This window comes from Cebus imitator, unplaced genomic scaffold, assembly GCF_001604975.1.
Source record: "Cebus imitator isolate Cc_AM_T3 unplaced genomic scaffold, Cebus_imitator-1.0 Scaffold20, whole genome shotgun sequence".
Lineage (NCBI taxonomy): Eukaryota > Metazoa > Chordata > Mammalia > Primates > Cebidae > Cebus > Cebus imitator.
Genome location: NW_016107335.1, coordinates 4,580,618 through 4,606,911, shown reverse-complemented (window position 1 = coordinate 4,606,911; position 26,294 = coordinate 4,580,618). Strand labels below are relative to the sequence as shown.

The following is a 26,294-nucleotide window of genomic DNA, read 5'->3' as shown; positions in this document are numbered from 1 at the left end:
GCACCTGCCACTCCCTCTGTCTGGATTGTCTTCTCAGATGTCAGCTCTACAGGTTTCCTTTAGTTCTATTCAGATATCACTTTGCTAGAGATCTCTCTGATGCAATCAGCTCTCAGAACTCCATTGTCCTGCTTTTCTCTTCTCTTAAAGAGCTTATCTGCTTATTGTTTGTCCCTTCCCCCATTGCTGTGCTAGATTACAAGGAAGAAATATGAAAAAAAATGAAAGCCACTAAACTTTGGTTGAAAGTATCAATGTCTATTCATTCCTGTATTCAAGGTTCTCAAAACCCAGCCTGACATAGTAAACCTAGATAAACATGTGTTGGATGGATAGATGTGGATTGACAGATATATGGACGGATGGATGGATGGATGGATATGGATGAATAGATGAAAGGATGGATGAATAGATGGATGGATGAATGGTAGATGGATGTGGATGAATAGATGATGGATGGATGGGTAAATGGATGGATGGATAGATGGATGGATGTGGATGGATGGATGGATGGATGGGTGGGTGAATGGGTGGATGGATATGGATGAACAGATGGAAGGATGGGTGAATGGTAGAGAGATGTGGATGGATGGATGGATGGATGGATAAATGGATGGATGGATAGATGGATGGATGTGGATGGATGGATGGATGCATGTGGATCACTGGGTAAAAGATTTATTCTTATTAGAGCCAATGGTTGATTGTGAACATGCTTTTCCATTTTAATGGACCTCCTAAGTATGCATGTGGTACCACACTGAATAGGGAATATGTTACAGCCTCATTTTCACCATGCGAGGCAAAAAATATGTAATTCTACTGAGAAATACACTACTGAAACTCAATGTGCCAGAGGATAACCTAGGGACTTATTCTGACTTCTATGGAAAGCAGAGTTAATCCTTTCAAATTTTTTAACAGTTCAACTCCTGCAAGTTAGGAGGAAGTCTGCATTTGGGGAGCCAAATTACATGCTCAAAGAAGTACATATCAGCCTGCATTCTAACTTGAAAACTATATCTATGCTGTGGTTGTGCCTACTTAAAACTTAAATGTACATATAGACCAGAAATAGAAAAGAATATGAAAATGGTTTAAAAAGTCAATTTTTTGGATTAACAAGATTTTTCATCACTTTTTTCTTATGTTTCCCATTATTATGGTTACAATGTTTTTTGTGTAGTAAAAGAAAATTGCCTGCAGTCTGACAAACAAAGTTTGGCAAATAAAAATGGAATTTGGTAAAGAACATCTTTATCCCTGTGGGTTTTAATGCAAGAATGCCGCCGGAAAGGCAGTGTGATCCGTCTGTACCTAAGAAATGAGGTATATGATCCAGAATCACTCCAGTTGAGTAGGATAGGCATTGATGCCAATGGGTTACCTTACTGTGCATTTTTTTTTAATTCCCTAATGCATACCAGGTTGGTTTTCTGTGCAAAACCTTATCTTAGTCCAGTGGGCATGACAGAAGCACAGTCTTTGCCCCACTTTCACCAAGTGCGCTTCTCTCATTCATTTCTTCACCCCAAGTACCAGCGTCCACAGTTTTGTATCTTTCGTCTCCATCTTATATATGTCCATAGAACTTCTGCTGTGTTCTTCCTTATGAACGTCATCTATTGCTGCCTTCCTCCCTGAAGGATCAGACCCCCGGTATTTCCATGAGATGTCCATTCATCCTGCTCACTTCCAGGAAGCAGCCTCTTCTATCATCAGGCAGTACTAACGGTTAGACATTCTGAAGTTTCTGTGTTGCACAATTCGCTTCTGTTAAATTTCCTTTTGGTTCTAACTCTGCCGTCTAGAGCGATACAGAGTAAGTTTGCTCCCCGGTCCATGTGATATGCCTTCAAATGAGTGAGGATTTTAAGTATTTGGTACTTGAAGAGAAACACTTCCTTCAACTTATTTCATGTGATATGTCTTGCAAATATCTTTATCATCTTTCTAAAACCTTTTTCTAAACACATTCTCTATGTCATGATCTGTAACAATATCCAACACTGTCATATCATGAGTGTGTTGGGGCCAGGGAGGGGTTTACCACTGCAACGTTTGTTCAGATGAATATTTGTAAGTAAACCAGTCACATTATTGGCTGGTCAAATAATTGATACAAATCAAAAGTCCTAGGGTTTTTTTTTAATTTGTATATGGACTTTGACCAATGTTCCTATTATATAATAAATGTGTTTAAAACAGAATTTAGAAGTATAGATTACTATTACAAGAGACAATATTCAGGTCAGGCTTGGTGGCCCATGCCTGTAATCCCAGCACTTTGGAGGCTGAGGGGGAAGGATTGCTTGAGGCCAGGAGTTTGACCAGCCTAAGCAACATAGTGAGACCCTGTCTCTAAAAAAAATGAAAATTAGCCAGGCTTGGTGGCACACACCTGTAGTCCCAGTTACTTGAGAGATTGAGGCAGAAAGATCATGTGAGCCCAGGAGGTCAAGGCTGCGGTGAGCTATAGTCATGCCACTGCACTCTAGCCTGGGCCACAGAGTGAGACCCTGTCTCTAAAAAATTTTTTTAAAATAAATATTATTAAAAATGAAATAGAAACAATACTCAAAAGGTATCAATTATTTGGGCTAATGAAGATAACATTACTTTTATCATTCTGCTTCATGAATAAGATTTGGTCTTGGCGTTCTGTTTCTAATGGTTTCCTTGGAATTTCATCTTAACCGTGTTTGAGGAATATCAGCTGGGGCTGTAAGAAATTGCATGTACCGGGGTGGTTATATGAACAGTACCACTGAGAGATTCCTGCTAGTCACAGACTTGATGAAAGGGCTTATTTTCTTTCTGAATTCGGGTGAAATGAAAAGCTGCTGAATTAGCAAGAGCTAATTACTTGTCCTTGGCCCTGGCCAGTGATTTTCTCCCACAGAAAATACTATCTAATAGGAAATGAGATTGAATCAGTGGAACTTTCCATAGCTATTTTGTTGCTCATGGATAGTCTAAGTTCTAAAAAGCTACTCTCTGATGAATAAATTAAGTTCTAGATGGCAAATATGAAGACTTGTAGAAATTCTAAACCACCATAGAACTCTTTCCTACTAAGCCTATATTGGCCCATGAATTTCTCTTAATAACCAATATAGACAATTTTAAACATTTGGATGATATTGCATAATATCTATTTTGGTTTGTAGCAATTTGACACATTCTAATAAACTTTTAATATTCGACGCAAATATATTTATATATTGCGTTGTCTACTTTTTGAAGCCATCTTCATTCTACCTCATTTTGGCTTGATTACTGAGTTACAATTATGAGCATTATAAGAGTGTATTCTCCAGACTATACATGGGCAGAAGTGGTCCCTTTGCAGTGTGACCATGTGTCCTTATTTACTCCTGTGTAATTAATAATAATAATTAATATGTAACTGTTATATTTATTAGTTATTAAGTATTCCTATTATCCTTTGTGTCTCTCAAAGAGCCACAGTTTGGACTACCAGTTATATGCTCCCTCTACTTTGCAGGGAACTGAAAACTTGGTCTCAGCAGGCAATATGCGTGATGAATTTCCCAGACTTATGTAGTCTTTAGCACCCTTTAGCAGTGTCTCCAGAGTCCCTCTCCCACCTCTTGCTGCAGTGGAAATAGGTTTCCCTGAAGGGTACTGAAACTTAGAGTAAGGATAGGTGAGTTTCCCCGTGAAGAGAGACCAGGAAAATCTTGAAACCTTGAATGAGGAGTTATTGAAAAAAGAAAAGCCTGAAGGCAATGTGATGGGCAGAAGTTGAGATGAAAATTGGCACGTACCATTGCTAAATTAATATTTAAATTTGGTGTGCTGAAATAGAAGTTGATCACATGGATGTAAAAAAAGGGAAGGATGGCTGGGCATGGTGGCTCATGTCTGTAATCCCAGCCCTTTGGGAGGCCAAGGCGGGCAGATCATTTGAGGTCAGGTGTTTGAGACAAGCCTAGCCAACATGGGGAAACCCCATCTCTACTAAAAACATTACAAAAATTAGCTGGGCAAGGTGATGGATACCTGTCATCCCAGCTACTTGGGAGGCTGAGGCAGGAGAATCACTTGAACCCAGGAGGCAGAGGTTACAGTGAGCCAAGATCACGCCATTGCACTCCAACCTGGGCAACTGAACAAGACTCCATCTCAAAAAAAAGCAGTGGTGTTGGGGGGGAAGATGACAGAGGACTTGGAGCTAAAAGTTTAATTCTAGTTGATTTGGATTCAATTAGGGTAAGGAGTTTAGCTGTGATGAAGGAAAGCTCCAAGATTACACCCTATACTGTAGAGTTTGGTTTATTGGGAAGAGGAGCATTAGGTTTGCACAAAAGCTGTAAACATAGTAATATCAGATTTTCTTTCTTGAAGTAACATTTGGCCATAGTAGGAAAATGGCAGCCCAAGGCTTTGGGGCACTGAAGGCAGAGGGGAAGAAGAGGAGCTAACAGTGGCTTCAAGGATGGGAAGATGCCTCTTTCACCGTTGTGTGTCTTGGCTCTTGATTTAAATGAACTACGTCTATTTGGCTTATTTTATTTCCTTATTTCACTCACTAGGGTTGTCTTTGTTGTTGCTGTTTTTAGGAGCTGGTGGGGAGTAACCCTCCGCAGAGGAATTGGAAAGGAATAGCAATTGCACTGCTCGTCATTCTGGTCATCTGCTCCTTGATCGTCACATCAGTCATACTTCTGACACCAGGTACTGTATTCATTCTTGGAAGAGCAAGTCGCTGCCAGAGAGAAAGAGCATAATTTTACCTTGCAATATTTTCTAAGTAACAAGTAACTACCTGTTACATAATTTATTTTTCCCAAGTTCTAATTCTTACTGTGCCATATGATATAATATGGTTTCAATTTTAAAAATCCATTTTATACATGTTAGATGCGTTTATAAAGTTGTTTACTACATGAAAATGCTTGGCACATATTAAAATTACTTATACAATTACTTATTAATTCCTGATAAAGACAGTGGCATGAATATAATAATTTTATATATTACATGGAATTACTGGACATTCATATCAAGGGTGAATTAAGAAAGTTATTAAAGCAACATATGTTGAGTGTGAACTAAGGAGAATGTGCTAAATAGGTACATAAAGTATAAACCAGTATCATAAATCTCTCAGGAAAGAAAAGACACTAAAATCCACAGAAGAAACCTACAACAAAAACAGATATAGAGATGCACTATTGAATAAGCCAAACACAAGTGCTATTGGAGTTGAGAGGAAAAAGAGAAATCTTTCAAGAGAAAGTTCATGGAGAAGGTAATATGTGAAGTGGGCTTAATGGAGTAATGTGAGGAATTTAGTAGCCAGAGAGTGGTAGGTTTAGGGAGAGAAGAAAGCCTTGCCCATAAAGTAATAATATAGGGCCAAGCATGGTGTCTCATGCCTGTAATCCCAGCACTTTAGGAGGCCGAGGTGAGCAGATCACCTGATGTGAAGAGTTCAAGACAAGCTTAGTGAAATCTCATCTCTACTAAAAATACAAATATTTGCCAGGTGTGGTGGCAGGCACCTGTAATCCCAGCTACTCAGGAGGCTGAGGCAGGAGAATCACTTGAACCCGGGAGGTGGAGGTTGCAGTGAGCCAGGATCATGCCATTGCACTCCAGCCTGGGTGACAGAGACTCTGTCTCAAAATTAATAATAATAATAATAATAATAATAATATAGGAGTTATCATAAAAAAAATGGTGGTCATAGATAAAACAGTATGTAACTGTTTTATCCATTCTCATGATCATGTTAGATGCCTACATATGTGGGCAAAAAAAGTTTTTTCCTCAGTAAATAAATATACAATCATTAGACCCTAAGATGAGAAAAGTAGATATTATCATGTAAAACTATTTTCCACAGGTACAAAAAATGCAGGCAAATCGTAATCCAGGCTTAAACTATTGCCCCAAAACCTAAATGAGAAAAGGGTAATCTGTGCCCTGATACCAAATTAAATAAAGATATCACAAGAAAAAATAAACTACAGATCAATGCCCCTCATGAAAACAGATGTAAAAATCTTCAACAAAATAGTAGCAAACTGAATCTCACTATATGTAGAAATATTACACACCGTGACCAAATGGGATTTATTCCAGGAAAACCAAATTGGCTTTTATGGAAATCAATCAATGTATTATGCATACATGAATAGAATAAAGGGCAAAAAGCACATGGTCATCCCAACAGACACAGAATAAGCATGTGACAAAATCCAAAAACCCTTTCTTGACAAAAAACCCAACAAGCTAGGAACAGAAAGAACATCTTCAACCTGACAAGTATCTTTGAAAAACCCAATAGGTAACATCCTACTGAACAGCAGAAGACTGAAATCATTCACCCTAAGACCAGGAGACAGTAGACAGGGATGTTCATTCTCAACATGACTATTTAACATTATATTGGAGGGTCTAGCCAGGGCTATTAGGTAAGAATAAAAAAAAAAAAAGGACATCCAGTTAGGAAAGAAAGAAGTAAACCTGTCTCTATTCATAGAAGACATAATGTATACAGAAAATCTTAAGGAATCCACTAAAAAAAAAAATGAAAAAAAAAAAAAATGAGTTCAGCAGGAAGAAATATTTAAGACCAAGATGCAAAAATCATTTATATTTCTATCCACTAGCTATGAACAATCCCAAAATAAAATAAAGAAAATGATTTCACTTAACATAGTTTCAAACTGATAAGATACTCAATAATAAATTTAAGAAAAGAAGTATAAGACTTGTGTACTAAAAACTGCAAAACAAAATGAAAAGAAATTAAGACTTTGGTAAATGGAAGGATATCTTATATAAATTGATTGAAAGACTTCATACTGTTAACATGATAATACTCCCTAAATTGGTGTCCAGATTCAGCCCAATCTCTATCAAAATCCTTCTTTCTTTTTTAAAGAAACTACAGGTTGATTCTGAAATTCATATGAAAATGCAAAGGACTCAGAATAGCCAAAACAATCTTGAAAAAGAACAATTCAAAGACGCATGCTTCCTGATTTTAAAACATACTATAAAGCTACAACAATCAAACCAGTATGGCACTAGGAGAGGTATAGACATATAGGTCCATGGAATAGAATTGTGAGTTCAAAAATAAACCCAGACATCCATAGTCAATTACTTTTTGACAAGGAACCCAAGACCATTCAATAAGGAAACAATAGTCTTTCCACCAAATTGTGCTGGTGTAATAGGACATCCACATGCAGACGAGTGAAGTTGGACCCCTAACTCATGCCATATACAAAGATGAACTCAGTGTGGACCAATGACCTAAATGTAAGAGCTAAAGCTATAAAGTTTTTAAAAGAAAATATAGGAATAAGTCTTTGTGATTTTGAATTAGGCAATGGTTTCTTACATGTGACAACACAAGTACAAGCAATCAAATAAAAAATAAATTGGAATTCATCAAACTTAAAACATTTTGTGTGTCAAAAACACTATCCAGAAAATGAAAAGACAAGCTGTGAATCACATAGTTAGTCAAGGTCTAGTATCCGGAATATATAAAGAACTCTTACTACTTAAAACAAACAAACAGAAAAACCAAATAATGCAATTTAAAAACAGGCAAAGATTTAAAGAGACATTTCTCCAAAGAAAGACAATGGCCAGAAAGCCTATGAAATGATGCTCAGCATCTTTCATCATCAGGGTGAATGAAAATCAAATCACAATGAAATACCATTTCACACCCACTGGGATGGTCATAAGAACCAAACACAAACCAAAAAAAAAAAAAAAAAAAAAGCAACTAATAAATAACTAACAAAAAAAAAACAAAAAAAAAAAAAAAAGAAAATGCTAAATATTCCCAGGATACAGAGAAATGGGAACCTTATTACATTAATAGTAGAAATATATATTGTGTAGCCTCTGTAGAAAATAGCTCAGTAGCTCTGCTAAAATTTAAACACAGCATTACCATATCACCTAGTAACTCTACTCCTAGGTATAGACTCAGACAAAATGGAAACATATGTCCGTATAGAAACTTGTATATAAGACTCACAACACTGGGTCTCACCCATATCTGATTTATGTAAAAAAAAAACACACACACACACACACACACACAAGATAAGGTTCACAACAGCATTTTTCCTAATAGCCAAAAAAAGGTGAACACAACCCAAATATCCATCACCTGGAGAATGGATAAATAAATGGGATGTGACCATACAATGGAACACTCCTCCGCTGTGAAAAGGAATGAAGAATTGATCCATGCCGTAACATGAATTAACCCTGGAAACGTCACGCTAAGTGAAGGAAGCCTCACATGAAGGCCACATATTGTGTGATTTCAGAATAGGCCAATCCCTAGAGATAGAGAACAGACTTGTGGCTGCTGGATGCTAGAAGTGGGGGAAAAGGAAATGATTGCTGACAGGTATAAATTCCTTTATTTTATACCTGCAAGGGGTATAAAATCCACCCAAGGGGATGAAGAAATTATTCTGGAATTTAATTGTGGTAATAGATGAGTGACTTTTAATATTATATATTTTTAAAACACTGAATTGTATACACTAAAAAAGGTAAACTTTATTATATGCAAACTTCATCTTCATTAAGTTGTGAGTTTAGTAAAAAGATGAGAAAGCTGGGTGGGGAGGGGAAGGTGTGAAGGTGTAATGTGGCCACAGCAGTGCCAGGTGTACTAAATTGCCTCAACACCATTTCTAACATGGAAGAGGCTTCAGTAAGTTCCGGGAGAGAGTGTTGCAGTCCCCTGGGTAAGTAAGCTTCTTGAATGCACCACAGTTGCCTGGAACACTCAAACTGAGGATTCAGTCCAGTGCTTCAGTGACTGGCAACAGATCCCTTCACCTGTTGAAATCAGATGACCGGGGTTTAGAGGGGCTGGGGGAAGAACTGCAAAGACCATCCTCGTTTTGTTTATGGTGATGCAGATGATGATATCACATGGCGGGGGACTTTAACCACTACATATTTCTAATTAATATAGAGGATGTCAAGTCCTCCTCAGGGTCCATGGAGCATGTGTTTCTTCTGCCTCTGCTCTTCTTTGAGCAGAATTGTGGTTTGTGTAAGAATGCGATTGCTGCAGATTCGATCTCGCGGTTGTCTGGCACTCCCTTTGGGACGTAGAAAGCGGTGGTGGTTAGTGGTTTGCAGTTGCTCCCACCTCCCAAGGTACATGTGACCATTCATGTCACCTAGATCCGAGGGGTGTCACGAGTGTCACTCAAGAATGGCTGTGCAGAGCTCCTTACACAGAGATATCCACAGCAGCAAAGCGGGTTGAGAAGCAGGTCCTGGGACCCTGCCCTCGAAGCCCAACTCCAGGCCTGGCAAGCGGTAGCCCCGCATCTTCTCCAAGCGCTGGAGAGACGGCAGGCCTGCTCCCTCCAGCGCAGCAGCCGACCCTGCCGGCATCTACGTTTGGTTCTTGTGCAGCCGGCACAGCCGCAGCCTCTCCTCTGCAGTAAACCCAGGGTGCCGTTGCTGGGAACTCTTCTCCCCGCACGCTGATGGCCAGTTGTCAGGGACAACTGCTCTGAGAGGCTCTGGTGCGTGGCTGAATTCCACAGAAGGCTTTGATGAGACTTTGCTTTTCTTTTTCCATCACAGTAAACATGCAGCTGAGCCTTGCTTCACCTTTTGGTTCTGGTGGGTGGTGTTTGTTTCTCTGGGCTGTGCTGCCCTGGGCCTGGGTGTCCAAGGTTTAGGCCTCTCCGACAGGACTGGACAGCAAATGTTGCTCACTGCTCCCTGCCCCGAGGCCCGACCATCTGCTCTCCTGCGATACAGCAGTGGCTTGTGTTTTGATATAAAATTCCATCAGGCAGAGGAGGTTTAAACCATTCAACCCACCACTAGCTCCAGAGCGGTCTCAAATTCACTAATGTGCAGAACAGAGTCACCTCGACGGACAATGCCTGCCAACAGATCCAGCATGAGTGATCCCGGCTAGGAGCTGAGAATGCCGTGCTAAGTGCCAGACAGAATGCGGAAAAAGAGGCTATCGTTGCTCCCTGTGAGGCTTAGAGTCCATGTCAAGACAAGGCATGTGCAAGGAGTGCTCCACAGTAGTGTTATCATGAAGCAAAAAGAAAAGTGAAAGGCAGGGTCTGGTGGAGGCCTGCTGAGCTGCGTGGATAGGGGAAATGCTGACCTGCAGGACTGAGATCGTCCCCATGCCAGGAGGGGCTTCCACGGTGAAAGTGAAGGACTAGAGTCAGTCTTCAGTAGTGGAGAGTCTGAGTCGTAGCAGTCGCACTGTGGGTATGTGGGGTGCATTGCTACCCAACATTGCTTCCGTGCTGGTAGATTTAGTTAGAAAGTGTAATATGTGCTTTCTTTTAAATAGCATTTTTCAAGTACCACCAGCCTTGTATTCTGGTTTACTGAAACTCTGAGTACAGTACCTGCTTTCCACTCAATTAGAAAATCCATTCTGAGCTCACTTGATGCCGTGGTTCTGTGAAAATGGTTCCTGGTCCCCAGGGGCCCCTTCCAGGCAGGTGAGAAGAATCTCGTGCGTGTGGTAGAGTGCCCTCTTGATGTTGCAGACCTGGAAGGGCCTCGTGATAATCACTCTGAACAACAAGGCATCTTGTCCTGGAGTACAGTCTAATGATCACAAGTTATACGAAATTTATGTTTCAGAAATCAAATTAAACGCATTTAAGGCGAGTTCAGTTCCAGAGGGACTTGCCAAATGAGAATGTGTCCTTTTCAGATCTGCCATTCACGTCTCCCTTGCTGGTCCATGCTCTTTTCTAAATTTCTTTTCTTTGAGATAATAGGCTCAGCATTACATTTTTTATTTTCAGATATTAAATACGTGTCTGTCTACAATAGGCCACACACAGCGTATGCCTTTTGTTAGCAGCTACAGTTCTCACGTTCTGATGGAAAATGCTGTGACCTTCTCCAGTACCACAATCACTGGTGTGGGAGTCTGAAACTCCAGCAGGATTGGATTTGCATGAAAACATCCCTGACATTTAGCTTTTATGGAATCTCACATTAGAGCAAGTGGACAGTGTTTGTGACGGAAAGCGCTGGGACACTTTTAGGTGGTACATCAATGAAAAGCCTTGGATGATTCAAAGTCATGGGGAAAGTAGATTCTGGGTTAAGGCCAAACACAGGTTACCAGAACAGAAGACTCATTAGTCTTTTGGGTAAAAACATAACATAGAGATTATTTTTATGGAATTGAAATGTCATCATTGTTTAATGCCTGTGACCACATTGCCAGCGTTCACCTTATCTTTTTAAAATACTTGAACAAATGATTTTAAAACATTTTATTGAAGAGGTATATGCATATAGGATATATGTTATGGGTCTAATATAAATATATAGAAATTAAATATGTAAATATAAACACATCTAAGCTATTGTTGAATTTTGATGAATTTTAAAACCAAACATGATGCTATAATCAGCATCCAGATCAAAAAAGCGATATGCAGCCAGCATTCCAAAAGCCCCCCATGCCCTCCCCATCATTAGTGCCCTCAAGGGAACCTCATTTCTGACATCACAGAGTAGTCCTGTCAGCTTTTAGCCCTTTGCATTTATGTCATAAACGTCATCATCTCATATGTCTACTTTTATGCTTGCCTTTTGTTCTGTATAATGTTTGTGAGATCCATTGTTGTATTTTAGATCATATTGCTACCCAATTTTTAACCTATCTTGGATTATCTTATCCTAAAGTCCCACATAATCCCAATGAAAATTGAAAAATAGGTTAATAGTAATTCAATAGCCTTTGTGTTTATCATAAAAAGTAATGCATACCTCATAATTTTTTGTCTTATAGAAATGGGTGGTTTGGTCCATATCTTTTGGGCATTTTCTCTCTGTTACGGCCCCTATATTAAATTCATCCTCCAAATTCAATCTTGTTATATTCCATCTACTACCATGGACCACAGCCCACACGTCTCATCATGGGAAGCACAGGTGGCTTGAGTGCGTCTCTGGTGTTGTTCATCTGCCCTTGGGCATCTGCTGTGAGTCCTGGCTTCCTCCGTGCCTGCTCACACCCATCTGCAGCTGACTGACTTGGCTGGGGATGGTGTCTACACTATTCATGGAAGTTGTTTTGGCTGCTGCTGATGCTAATGTTTCTACTGTTAATGTTTCTACCCAAAGTTAACTTGTTAATGCTAATCGAGACTGAGTGTTATAAATAGAGGCTGCAGAGGATATTCATTATCATGGTCCAAAATCTGAGAGAGACCACTGAGGACAGCATGCATTCATGGAAGGCTTCACGGAGAATGAGCAGTTAGACTTGGAAAGATAGATCCAGTAGAGACTGAAGAAAACCCAGGGGGAAGGCCACGAGTGTTGGCCGGACAGAGAATAGTCTGGCCAGGAAGTTGTGGAGGGGCCAGGCGTGGTCAGGAGTTAAGAGAGAATGGCTGGTAGCCAATGGGGACAGCCTGGAATGCACAGTGTCTGGAATTGAGACTGGACTCTAATTTCTCCTGCTGTTTATACCAATGTCATAACCAGTTTCAGAGTCTGATGAATACTGTAAGCCATCCTATTGTTGGAAGGAAAGAAAGGGCATTGTGTACACATAAACATTTGGATGTTTTGTTAATAGAACGTTGGTGAACCTCATCAGCCCATCCAGGGCCATCTCTGAGATCTGCTTGAGCATTTATCCAAGGTCCAGGTGTTAAAGTTTGTCAGTCAAAATATTTTTGTCTGAGTAACAGAAGAGCTAACTAAAACTGTCCCAATTGCAGGTGTCTGTATTGTATCACAAGACAGGTTTAGACATAGCCAGTCCAAGACAGATTCAGTGCTCCTGGATATCATCAAGGCCCGGACGGTCTCCATCTCTCTGCTGCCATCATCAGTAGGTTGACAAAATGGTTGTGATGGCTCCATGCATCATGCGCCCACACAGGCAGGAAGGGACAGACACGCAAAACTTAGCTTGTGCCTCTCACTTCCTCCGTCATGGAGGAAATAGTTTTCTGGGTAGTTCCTTTCAGTTTCCTGGAGCTGAGAGGAGATAGCTTTTTTGCTGTAACCATAGTGCACGGCAGCCTTCACTGGAGGGGGCTGGGAAAGCCTGCCATTTGGAGGGGTTGGGCTTTGCTGAGTTGGAAGAGAGGTACTGGCTCTTGGGAAAGCAGCCTGCAGTGTCACCACCACGAGCAAGACCCTTTGATTTGTGAAATGCTTGAGGAATGTGGTCTACATTCCTTGAATGTGACCAGTGAATTTAAATCATTCTTTAAATGGAAACAAATCCAAAAGGACAGAGTTCTGACAGATTCTTATAGAAGAAAGGATTAGTTTACATTGCCACTAACCCTATAGTGAATTGCAAACTTGCAAACTACTGAAAAGTGGGTCCCTGGGAGCATCTTAACAGTCTCTCTTTTGACTTCCCATCATTAATTCTAGGACCGCGAGGTGCGTCTCACTCATTTGTGTAATCCTTACACTAAAGAGCCATTTTTCTAAAGGATGGCGGTAGATGCTTATTATTCATGCTCGCATTAGGACTATAAGCTAAGGCAAATGGGTCTACATATTTATCCATAAATGGGCTCTTTTCGACTGTTGCTATATTTTTCATCCTATTTTAAAGGCAGCCATGAAAATGAGTAAACCTTATGCTAGGACCCTAGTTTCCTCTGGATTCTCTTGCCTGCTATAGGTAAGAGCCTTCTGGTCAGCTTCAAATTAACTTGGGGGGCCTTAAGGGCCACATTTTTACAAGCAGCTGGCTCCTATATCAGTCTCTAGTTTATTGAAGACTCTGGCAGTCCAGAAGCAAAGGCAGCATTTCCGGAGTTTAAGCAGAGTTACCATAGCACATCAGGGTCAGGAACATAGAAAGCCGTGCTATAATAAAATCAGACAACTGGAGAGCAATGATACAAAACGAACTAGGTAGGCTGGGGAACTAGGAAGATGAAGTTCCAGACTGAAACGGTTCCAACGCCTCTGAACTCTTCACCTTAAGCCCTACTCGATCCCTTCTACGGAAACAACTAGATGCGCTTTCTCAGGTTGCTGCTTCCCATTCCTCAAATCCCAGATATTCTAAATTGACTCTGTGCTTTTAAGTATGGTATTAAAATCACCAGAAGTTCAGTTAAGTGATAATTTGCAGAACCTCTCATTTAATCAGTCTCTTTCTTGCTTTTCCCTTACTCAGATTCTTCGTGTCTTTCTTTTTCGTTCAGTAAATGTATGATCATTGCATCCTCAGAGGATGCCTTCTAAAGTTGTGGGTTGATTGGAAATGGGAGAAAGGCCTTGAAGGTGTGATAGGCTAAAAAATGCTCCCCCCCCAAAAAAAAGTCCATGTTCTAATCCTTGGATCCTATTAATGTTTCCTTTTACGGCCAAAAGGGAGTCTTCTGTGGTTACATTAATGATCTGAAATGGAGGATTACCCCTAGTTAGCCAATGGAATCTCAGTGCAATCATATGTATTCTTATAAGATGGAAACAGAGAGAATTTGACCCAGACTGAAGAGGAGACAGCCATGTGACCACACAGGTGGAGATGGGAGGGGTGTGGTCACGAGTCCAGGAATACCGGCAGCCCACAGAGGCTGGAAGAGACAAAGAACAGATGTGATATGATTTGGCTGTGTCCTCACCCAAGTCTCATCTTGAATTGTAGCTCCCATAATCCCCACATGTCATGGGAGGGACCTGCTGGGAGGTAATTGAATCATGGGGGTGGGTTTTTTGTGCTATTCTCATGATAGTGAATAAGTCTCATGAGATCTGATGGTTTTATAAATGGCAGTTCCCCTGCACACGCTCTCCTGCCTGCTGCCATGTAAGACAAGGCTGTGCTCCTCCTTTGCCTTCTGCCATGATTGTGAGGCTTCCCCAGCCATGTGGAACTGCGAGCTCAGTAAACCTCTTCTTCTTTATAAATTACCCAGCCTCAAGTATTTTTTCATAGCAGTATGGAAATGGACTAATACAAGATGCTTCCCCAGAACCTCCGAGAGCATGCAGCCCTGCTGACACTTGTGTTTGGGCCCAGAGAAACTGATTGTAGACTTCCAGACTCCAGAACTAAGCGAGCGTACTCTTCTGTTGTTTGAGCCATCAGGTTAGTGGTCATTTGTCACAGCAGCCACAGGAGGCTAAAACAAAGGGAGATAAATACCTTGCTGCCACATTTACAGTGCCATGTCTTACAGGCAGGCAAAAGAGTGTACTCCTGGAGAGGTCAGAGCTAGAGTGCCTGGAAGCCACGTGCTTGCCCTTGGAAGGTGGGAAACTGGACAACATCTGTGCCGTGCGAAGCCCTGTCCGCTCCTCCCCACCATTCACAGTGGGAGTCCATGCTGGGCTCCTAGGGTGCCCCTGAGTTTCAAAAGGTAGTCCTTTACCATCTTCACCACCAAGAAAGGAACTGAAATTCATTCACATTAAGATGGATTTTGATGTTTTTTAAAAATGTGAGAGAAAGAGACAATGCCTATCTTCAGCATTGACTTAATTCTTTTTATTTTACATACATTCAATTAAACAGATTTAAGCTCCACTTACGGTCTATGTTATTAAATTCACGGAGATGGGAGATTAAATGCAGATCAAAAAAAGCCAATGGAATTCAAATTAAAAATATATGTTGTATATGACAGATAATGATGATTTCTGAGACTAAGTCACCCCTTACAATGTGTAAAGGTGTTTGCTATGTGGCACAAGTATTTTGGATTTAGCATGCCTAAATTTTGCACCTTCAGATGATTTCTTACTGCTCATTAACATCCTTTTCTTCCAAGTTGAAAAATCCCCTTTAGCATTTATTGCAGGAGAGGTCTGGGATTGAAGAAATCTCTCAGCTTTTGTTTGTCTGGTAAAGTCTTTATTTATCCTTCACATTCAAAGGATATTTTTACTGAATATACTATTCTAGAATAAATGTTTTTTCCTTTCAGGGTTTTAAATGTGTCATGCCACTGCCTCCTAGCTTGTAAGGTTTCTACAGAAAAGTCTGCTGCCAGCGGTTTTGGAGCTCTATTTTATGTTATTTGTTTTTATCTTGCTGCTTTTAGGCCCGTTTCTTTATCTTTGACCTTTGGGAGTTTGATTATTAAATGTCTTGAGGTAGTCTTCTTTGGGTTAAATCTGCTTGTGTTCTATAATCTTCTTGTACTTGAAGACTGATAACTTTTTGTAGATTTGGGAAGTTCTCTGTTATTATCCCTCAAATAAGCTTTCTATCTCTCTCTTTCTCAACCTCCTGATTAGGCCAATAACTCTTAGATTTGCCCTATTGAGGCTCTTTTCTGGATTTAGTAGGCATGCTACATCCTTCTTTATTTTATTATTATTTTTTTTTGGTATCTTCTGACTGTATATTTTCAAATAGCTTGTCTTCAAGCTCATTAATTATTTATCCTGCTAGATCAGGTCTGTTGTTAAGAAACTCTGGTGTATAGTTCAGTATGTCAATTGTATTTTCAACTCTAGAGTTTCTGCTTAATGCTTTTTAATCATTTAAGTCTCTCATTAACTTTATCTGGATTTCACTGAGCTTCCTCCAAACAGCTATTTTGAGTTCTCTGTCTGAAAGGTCACATGTCTCTGTCTCTCCAGAATTGGTCTTTGGTACCTTATTTAGTTTGATTGGTGAGGTCATATTTTCCTGGATGATCGTGATGATTGTGGGTGTTCATCATTGAGGAGTTACGTAATTATTGTGGTCTTCTAAGTCTTTTGAAGGCTCTTCAGGTGTTTGAAGAGACTTGGTGTTGCAATCTATGTTTTTAATCACTGTAGCTGTATTTGCATCAGCATGCACCGCAACCCCAATAACGCTCTTGCAGACTCGGACAGGTACCGCCTTGGCGGTCTTGGATAAGGTCTTGAAGAATTCTCTGGATTACCAGGCAAATATTCTGGTTCTGTTCTCTTACTTTCTCTCAAACAAACTTTTTCCCAAAATCTCTCCCTGTGCTTAGATGCCTGGAACTCGCTGAGGGGTGACACAAACATGGGTCATCCCATGACACATGACCCTGTGGCCACCATCACTGGGACTGTGCCAGATCTGACCTGACACCAGCATGGTACTGGGCGATGCCCAAGGCTCTTCGTGACCATTGCTTGTCTACCACCTATGTTTGCTCAAGGCCCAAGGGCTCTACAATCAGCAGGTGGCAAAGTCAGCCAGGCTTGTGTCCTTCCCTTCAAGGAAGTGAGCTCCCTCTATCCCTGGACAGGTCCAGAAATGCCATCTGGGACCCAGGACCTAGGGTTGGAAACGTTAGGAATCTATCTGGTGCTTTATTCTAGTGTGGCTTAGCTGGCTTCCAAGCCACGGGACAAAATCCTTTCCATGGCAGAAAGACTCTCACCTTGTAACTCATACCACTGATGTTTAATCAAGGCCCAAGGGCTCTTTAGGCAGCTTGCAGTGAATGCTGCCGGGTCTTGGGCTCTTCTTTCCAGGCAGTGGGCTCCCCTCTGGTCCAGGGCAGGTCATAAATATCATCCAAGAACCAAGGCCTAGAACTGGGTACCCCCAGAGCCCACTTAGTACCCTGCCCGTCTGGCTGAGCTTGTACCTAAGCTGCAAGACAAAGTGTTTTTACTTTTACTTCTCCTTTTCTTAAGCAGAAGGAAACTCTCCCTGCAGCCACCACAGCTGGGAATGTCCTGGGTCGCGCCTGAAACCAGCTTGTCTCTGAGTCTCTCCCAAGGCGCTGAGCAAGTACTGCCTGAGTACCACTGCTACTGATTATTTAGGGTCCAGGGCTCCTTAGTTAGCAGGTGATGAGTCCTGCCAGGATTGGGCTTTTCCATTCAAGGCAGGCCCAGGGTGTGTTTAGAAATGTCAACCCAGAGCTAGGACCTGGAATGAGGGCCCCATGACTCTGCCTGGTGCCCTTTTCTACTGTGGCTGAGCTGGTTTCCAAGTTTCAAGACAATTTCCTCTTTTCCCTTCCCTCTCCTCTCCTGAAACAGAGGGCAGGAGTCTCTCCCAGAGCTGAAAACTGTGCTGCCTTGGGTGTGTGGAGGGGTGATGCAGTCACTCCCTTGGCCACCCCAACTAGTTGTTTCCTGTCCCCCCACCCCCACAAGTATACTGACTCTGAGCCCAGAGCAGCACCAAGAATTGCCCAGGAATTATAGTTCTCGTGGCCTAGATGGCCTTTCAAGTTATTTTAGGGCCCAGACCACTTTAGCCCACAGTGGTGAGGCTTGCAGGCTCCCACTGCTGGGATATACAATTCCCCTCTGGCTAGGGCTGGTCTGAATTCCCCTCCAAGGGAATTGGCTGAATTCTGCCCAATGTGGCTTTACCGTGTGACAGAGCAACACCGAATTTCAGTGCAAAGTCCCACAATCACTGCATTCTCCCTGCCCCAAAGAAACAGATTCTCTGTGCCACATGGCTGCTGCCAGGGGGTGCGGAAGGAGCAACCCAAGACTGTCTTTCCTCCTCTCTTCAGTGCTACTTTCCGTGATGTGAAGTTAAAACCAGATGCTGTGATCGTTCATCTGATTTTTGGTTCTTGTCGAGGTGCTGTTTTGTATGAATCGTTGTTCAATTTGGTGTTCCTGGAGAGAGGATGATCGGTGAAGCTTTTATTCGGCAATCTTGTTCTGCCTCCTTGCAACATTCACAATTTTATACTTAAACCAATATTTCCGTTGTAAATCTGAAAATGTAATAAAGCCATAGAGAGAGGAAATATATATATAATCCTATGTAATTAAACAACTTGTCTTGAGGCATTCCAGTCAAGTGGACTCTTTTTAAAATTCATCAGTAGCTACAATTGGTCTATTGATATTGGGACCATGACTTAAACAAATTGGGTTTCCTTAACAATTTTGTTGGATCATTTCAACTTGAAAGAAATAAAACTGTCCTTGCTACAGATAAAATAAACGCCTGCACAGAATATATCAAAAGACTGTATACAGCAGTCCCCCTTATCTACAGAGTATCCATTCCAAGAACCCCAGTAGAGGCCTGAAACCATGGATAAGACTGAACCCTACATATACTATGGAGTTTTTCTGCACATATAGTCCTATGATAAAATTTAACTTATAAATTAAGTACAGCCAGAAATTAATAACAACTAGAAATAAAGTAGAAAAATTATACCAATATACTGTAATAAATGTTACATGAATATGTTCTCTCTCCCAAAATAATCTCAATATTTTCAGACCGTGGTCAACTGAGAGTAACTGAAACTGTGGAAAGCAAAATCATGGGTAAGGAGTGGCCTACTGTAAGTAAGTTTAGAAAGGTTACAGAGTATAAGGTCTATTTACACATATTGATTGCCTAGCTATGTACTAGCAACACAAAGTTCAAAAAATTTGGAAAATAAAAATTGTATTTGTCAGCTTGAGCTGTCAACAAAATATGCAGACTGGGTGGTTTAGAAAACAGAATTGCAACAAAAGCCAAAATGACAAATGGGCTCTAATTAAACTAAAGAGCTTCTGCACAGCCAAAGAAACTATCATCAGAGTGAACAGGAAACCTACAGAATGGAAGAAAATTTTTGCAATCTATCCATATTATAAGGGGCTAATGTCCAAAATCTATAAGAAACTTAAACAAATTTACAAGAAAAAAAAAAACCCATCTAAAAGTAGGCCAAGGATATGAACAGACACTTTTCAAAAGAAGACATTTATGTGGCCAACAAACGTATGAAAAAAAGCTCAACATCACTGATCATTAGAGAAATGCAAATCAAAACCACAATGAGATACCATCTCACACCAGTTAGAATGGCAATCATCAAAGTCAGGAAGCAGCAGATGCTGGAGAGCATGTGGAGAAATAGGAACGCTTTCACACTGTTGGTGGGAGTGTAAATTAGTTTAACCATTGTGGAAGACAGTGTGGCAATTCCTCACAGATCTAGAAATAGAAATACCATTTGACCCGGCAATCCGATTACTGGGTATAAAACCAAAGGATTATAAATCATTCTTTTATAAAGACATATACACACGTATGTTTATTGCAGCATTATTCACAATAGCAAAGACTTGGAACCAACCCAAATGCCCATCAATGTTAGACTGGATAAAGAAAATGTGGCACATATGCACCATGGAATACTATGCAGCTATAGAAAAGAATGAGTTCATGTCCCTTGCAGGGACATGGGTGAAGCAGGAAACCATCATTCTCAGCAGACTAACACAGGAACAGAAAACCAAACACCGCATGTTCTCACTCATAAGTTGGAGTTGAACAATGAGAACATATGGGCACAGGAAGGGGAACATCACAAACTGGGGCCTGTCTTGGGGTGGGGGACAAAGGGAGGCATCGCGTTATGAGATATACCTAATGTAGATGACGGGTTGATGGGTATAGCAAACCAACATGGCACATGTATAGCTATGTAACACACCTGCATGTTCTGTACATGTATCCCAGAATGTAAAGTATAATAAAAAAATATGTAAATAAATAAATAAAACAGTACTTCATTTCTCACACTTCTGGAGGCTGGAAGGCCAAGATTTAGGTGTCAGCAGGGTTGGTTTCTGGTGAAGTCTCCCTTCCTGGTCTGCAGACCTCACCTTGTTGTATCCTCTCCCTGCTTTTTCTGTGTGAGTGCACATATGTGTGCATGGAGAGAGGAAGAGAGAGCTCTTGTTTCTCTTCCTCTTCTTTTAAGTACACTAGACCTACCAGATTAGAGCCTCACCCTTTGATCTCTAACTTCAGTTTCTTCCTTAAACACTCTGTCTCCAAATAGAATCACATTGGGGTTTAGGGAGTCAGCATATGGATTTGTTGGTAGGTACAATTCAGTCTATAATACCAGTGCACATGGACATCTTTGGGATAGCCCTATCTTACCAGACACAGCCTGTTCTCTGACCACTGAAGATTCACATCCTTCTCATATATAAAGCACGTCCATTCACTCTACCCCAAGGTCCCCAGAAATCTCAAGTTATTATAGTATCAACCCAAAATCTGTGATCTCATCAGTTCAGAACTCCTAAATCTTAACATTGAAATAATCTGAATGAGTTTTGAGTAGGCCTTGGGTGTACTCCAGCCAAAGCACAATTCACCTCTACCTTGGGTCTGAGAAACTGGAGAGGTGAACATAGTAATGGAACAGGCATAGGATGACAGCTGTAGACATTCTTGTTCAAAAAGGGAAAAAGGGGAGTCACTAGTTCCAAGCACCTTCTGAATTCAGTGAAGAAACTCCATGAGGTTTACAGGCTTGGGAACAGGGTCCCAGGGCTCTCAGATCCGCCCTCTGGGGGTCATCCTTCTTCATGAATGGCAGCTTGAGCTTGTAGCTGAGTAGTTTTATCAGCATGTTTTCTGCCTGAGAATTTTGGGAGTCTGAAATGGTTTAGGCTCTGTGTTCCCACCCAAATCTCATGTCAAATTATAATCCTCACATGTTGAAGGAGGGGCCTGGTGGGAGGTTATCCCATCATGGGGGTGGTTTCTAATGGTTTAGCATCATCCCCCTAGTGCTGTTGTGTGATTGAGTTCCCATGAGATGTGGTTGTTTAAAAGTGCGTAGCACCTCCCTTTTTGCTTGCTTTCTCTCCGGTCACCATGTGAAAAAGGGTGCTTGCTTCCCCTTTTCCTTCTGCCATGGTTATAAGTTTCCTGAGGCCTCTGCAGCCATGCAGAGCTGCGAGTCAAGTAAACCTCATTTCAATAGAAACCACCCAGTCTCAGGTAGTTGTTTACAGCAGTGTGAGAATGAACTAGTACAGGGTCCAACAGTCTTTATTGGTTTCATTCTCCCTCTCTCCTTTTCAGTCCAAGCTGGCGATGTTTCTATAGATAAAAACTCTTAAGAATCTGTTGATCTCCTATGTATGTCATGGGAATTCATTCCATCAGACAAGTGGCTCTTCCCTAGGATTTTTCTAGATACTTTCATCTCTGCATTTGGCTTCGGCTGAGAGAGCTTTGGGGGACTGTGACTCACACACTTAAGCTCTTCAAAGGGCCTTTTGTGTGACTGAATACTTACCTTTTAATCTTTCAAGGTATTAGCAAAGGTTTTTCAGCCATGCTGTCAGGATCTTTTTCTTTCTTGACAGTGAATATCTTAATTTCAGCATTTTTTAATAATCTGAATAAAGTGACACATTTCTCCAAAGAAGATATAAAAATAACCAGTAAGTGCATGAAAAGAGGCTCAACATCATTAGCTTGTAATATTATTCATCTATAAAAAGGAATGAAGTACCAGTACCTTCTGTACATACGACAACATGGATGAACTTTGAAAACACAAGACTAAGTGAAATAAGCCAGTCACAACAGAACACATATTGTATGATTCTATCTATTTTAAATGTTCAGAGTAGCCAAATGTTTCAAGACAGAGATAAGATTTTTGGTTGCCAAGAGCTGAAGAGAGATGGGTCGGGGGCAGGGGGAATGGGGAGTGACTGCTAATTGTTATGCTAATCTTTTTGGGGTAATGAAAATGTTCCAAACTTAGGTCAGTGATGGCGCAGGACTCTGTGAACATACTAAAACCATTGTGTTGTAGACTTTAAATGGATGAATTTTATGGTATGTAAATTTTATCTCCAATAAAGTTGTCAAAAAAGAAATAAACTAGATAGGGAGACATATCAACCTATGCACATATAATCATGCAAAGTCACAGGTACCTGAAGGCTGTAACTCACTAAAGCAAACAGCTGCTGAATGTATTTTAAGGTTTCAGTTTATTTCCTAGATCTAAAAGAATAGAGGTAAGGACATGAAGAGGGAATGAATACCTTTGATGTATTTGATTTAGAAGCTTAAAATAAAGCATAACTACAATTTCTTAATTCATAAGGTGTGCTGAATGGTGCTGATGACTTAGTTTCTACCATTTCAATAAAAAGTATTATGTGACTAATTTTGATATTATGCTCCTAGTTTTCTTAGATGATTTGAAGACATGTGAACGTGTAAGGAAAGGCTTTTAAGATAAACTAGTGTCTCTGTGAGACTTTTCATAGACATAAATTTGGAGTATAACCACAAATAATATACTTCAGTAACACAAAGACCGCATTACAAAAAGGTAAGCCAAAATAAAAGCAAAGGCACAGATTTTTAAAACAAAAGAAATTGACCGAGCATCTCTGTGCCAGGCCCCTTAGAGAGATGAAGTCACAATTCCTATCTAAAAAAGAAAAGGAAAATACCAAGCTACCATGGGAAATAGACTTGAAAGCAAATAACCAGCCCAATGATAGTAGCTCCGGGTAGCAGAAAAGAAAGCATGATCAATTTGGGGAAAAGTAAACACACACTCACACACACACATTCTAAAGAGGTATTGACTTACATTTTCTTGTAGCTCTTCTAGCATCACTCAGGTAAGATTGTTTAATGCAATTCTTATCCCAACAATAGTTATTTCCTTTCTTACATTTGGGGTTGGATGGATCTAGAGAGATTTCTTCAGAGAAATCTGTTCGTCTGTATTTTGGAGTAAATCTCACTCTTTGTAAAGAGAGAGAGTGTTCCCCTGACTCACAGCTGCTGCCGTGGCTTCCCTCCATCTCCAGGGTTTTTGTGTATGGATGAGATGTTACCATCTCAGCTCTGACCTATGGAATCCTATAGTGAGCAACCTGCCACAGTGGGACATTTTAATTCAGGATTAGGTCAAAATCCCCAAGGCTTATATTGTGATTTGCAGACATGCTACCTGGCTTTAAATTTCATTGTTCCTAACCTCTTGGTGGTACAGCATGATATAAATTTATTCTTTCATTATGATAAAAATCTACAAAGGAAATAGGAGTAGCATTTGCAACACATAGGACAGATTATACGTCTTTTTACTTTAAGAAAAAGGAAAGAAATATAATTGGAAATCTTGTTCCAGCATCCACAGTGCCTGACACAGGGCACTCAATCAATAAATATGCTGGCAGAACTCAATGGTGTGTTTCCTGTGTTCTCATTGAGCCTTTTCCTTGTTACTAAGCAGCATCTGCGTTAGGTCCATCACTGATGAAACAGGCTACAGCGGTGTATTTTTAAGCTGATCTCATTGGAATTTGTGAATTAACAGTACAGACTTTGAAAAGTGGACAGCTTCTTTGATTTCCACATGTTTATGTGAAGTGCTGGTAAGGAAGCAAACAAATAGTATCTATTTTTGTAGGAATAACATACAGATTGTTCTAAAACAAAGAGTGCTTTACTCTGAGCCTCAGCCTGGGGGTCTGTCACCCCATGAAGCTAGCCCACCATAGCCCTTGTCTCCTTTGAGTTTCAGAAACACCCAGTGCTTGACACCTGCCAATGGATCCCTCACAGATCTTTGGAGGAGTCTTTTAATCTCTCAGTAGCTCAGTAGCTCAATGCCACTTTCCTTCCCCCTCGTTATGGTGGGGATCAGGAGAGATAATAAATATCACTGTACTCGGAAGACTGTAAAGCCCTTTAGAGTTGTCAGTTATTCCAAATTGCTCACAAAAGCAGAACCTTACAGGAGGTCTTGGACTCTTTTGGGTAGATTTTCTTTGTTACCAACCCAGGTTTGTCAGTAGCTCACCTCTGCCTGCAGGGATTGTATGCCTCTCCAGCAGCTGTGCTCGGGTAATGGGGTTTATTTCTAGTTTCCTGTTATTAAAAATCTTTAGCAAAGGAGTTCCAACGTGTTCTCAAGTAATTTTAATATTCAACAAATATCTGACAAAAGGATAAAAAGGCTGAGAAATTTGCATGACACACTGGCCTCCGTAAAAAATGACTACACGGCTGCAGATTTCAGCATGCCTTTGCATGCCAGTGAGCTAACCAGGCAACTCCATTCGAAGTGCCATGGAGTTTTCTATAATAGATCAAGCTAAAGAGCTGGAAGAAGCTTTTTTTTTCAGTGATCCCCAAATTGCTGTTAGGATGAAATCCAAACAGTGGAGGCCACTGCCCCTTCTTGCATCACCAACTTTATGTTGCCTTCCAGTTTAAGAAGGAAGATCAAGCACATAAATATTCCTGGTTTTGATGGCAAGCATGTAAAAGTATAGCAAAATAAATAACAAAATGCATAGCTGTGGCTGGGCATGGTAGCTCACGCCTGTAATCCCAGCACTGTGGGAGGCCGAGGCAGGCGGATCACCTGAGGTCAGGAGTTCAAGACCAGACTGGCCAACATGGTGAAACCCCGTCTCTACTAAAAATACAAAAGTTAGTCAGACATGGTGATGCACACCTGTAGTCCAAGGTGGCTGAGGCAGGAGGATCTCTTGAACCCAGGAGGCAGATGTTGCAGTGAGCTGAGATTGCGCCACTGTACTCCAGCCTGGGTGACAGAGCAAGATTCTGTCTCAAAAAGCAAGCAAGCAAACAAACACAATAGCTGCTTATTTCTCAAAAATAAGAACAGGAGTTCTTCACATACCTGGATTGAAAGGGAAGGCATCCTCACAAGAAAGAACAGGTAAAAACCTACAGCAGGAGGAAAGGCCAAACTTCCATCACCCTCAAGTCATAGAGACTGAAGTCAGGCACAACAGGAGGGCCTGGAAGGTTGGTTTTCATGAGAGACTGGGGGACGTGGAGCCCCTGCCTTAAAACTGGATTCATGGTCAGAAGGCCTCAGATCACATCACCCACTTAGGGGAAAGGGCTCTACCCAAAATGGTCACCCAAGACTTAGTTTCCAGTTGTTACCTAGATGGAGTCTTAAATCTGCCTGAGGACCACCCAGCCAGGGGCCTCTCAAGACCCAGAACACTTGTAAAACAACGCTTACGACCAAGAACCACAAGGCATTGGCAGCAAACAGCCCCCTATAAAGCAGAAGCCAGCCCAACGCACATGAAAACCAAAATCCAAAGGAATTTAAATCAATAGGGAATACAGAAAGCGACGTTAAAAAAAAACTACAAATATGCTAAAGAAGCATAAAACTATAAAATGAGTAGATGATCTTGAAAAAGTTATTTAGAAATATTAAATATTAGAATGTAATTATTTTAAATTTTAAAACTTAGTAGTTTGGTAATAGAACAGTCTAGGTGTATTAAAATACTGACAAATAGGAGATTGAACTGAAGAAATCATCCAAATACTCCCAAAACCATAAAAAAGGTAGAAAATTTTAAGAGAAAGCCCCAGGTGTGGGGTTTGACCTAGAAGCTCCTGCCCAGCCCAGGTGGGATTCTGGAAGGAGGGGAATCAAATGGTGGAGAGGCAATATTGTATGAGATAATTATTGGTAGTTATTGGCAGTATTTATGATGTAAAGAAAGGTAATCTTTTTTTTTTTTTTTTT

The 26,294-nt window shown here is 40.8% G+C and overlaps 1 protein-coding gene across 5 annotated transcripts in view; it reads left to right on the top strand.

Moving 5' to 3' along the window:
• The window catches only part of DPP6 (dipeptidyl peptidase like 6), a 1,123,726-nt gene that overhangs the window by 684,609 nt on the left and 412,823 nt on the right, over nt 1-26,294 (top strand). For all 5 annotated transcript variants that reach the window (XM_017519776.2, XM_017519786.2, XM_017519769.2 and 2 more), the window contains one exon: nt 4,587-4,701. In XM_017519776.2, the coding sequence (XP_017375265.1) occupies nt 4,587-4,701 (115 nt within the window). The remainder of the gene's footprint in view (nt 1-4,586; nt 4,702-26,294) is intronic.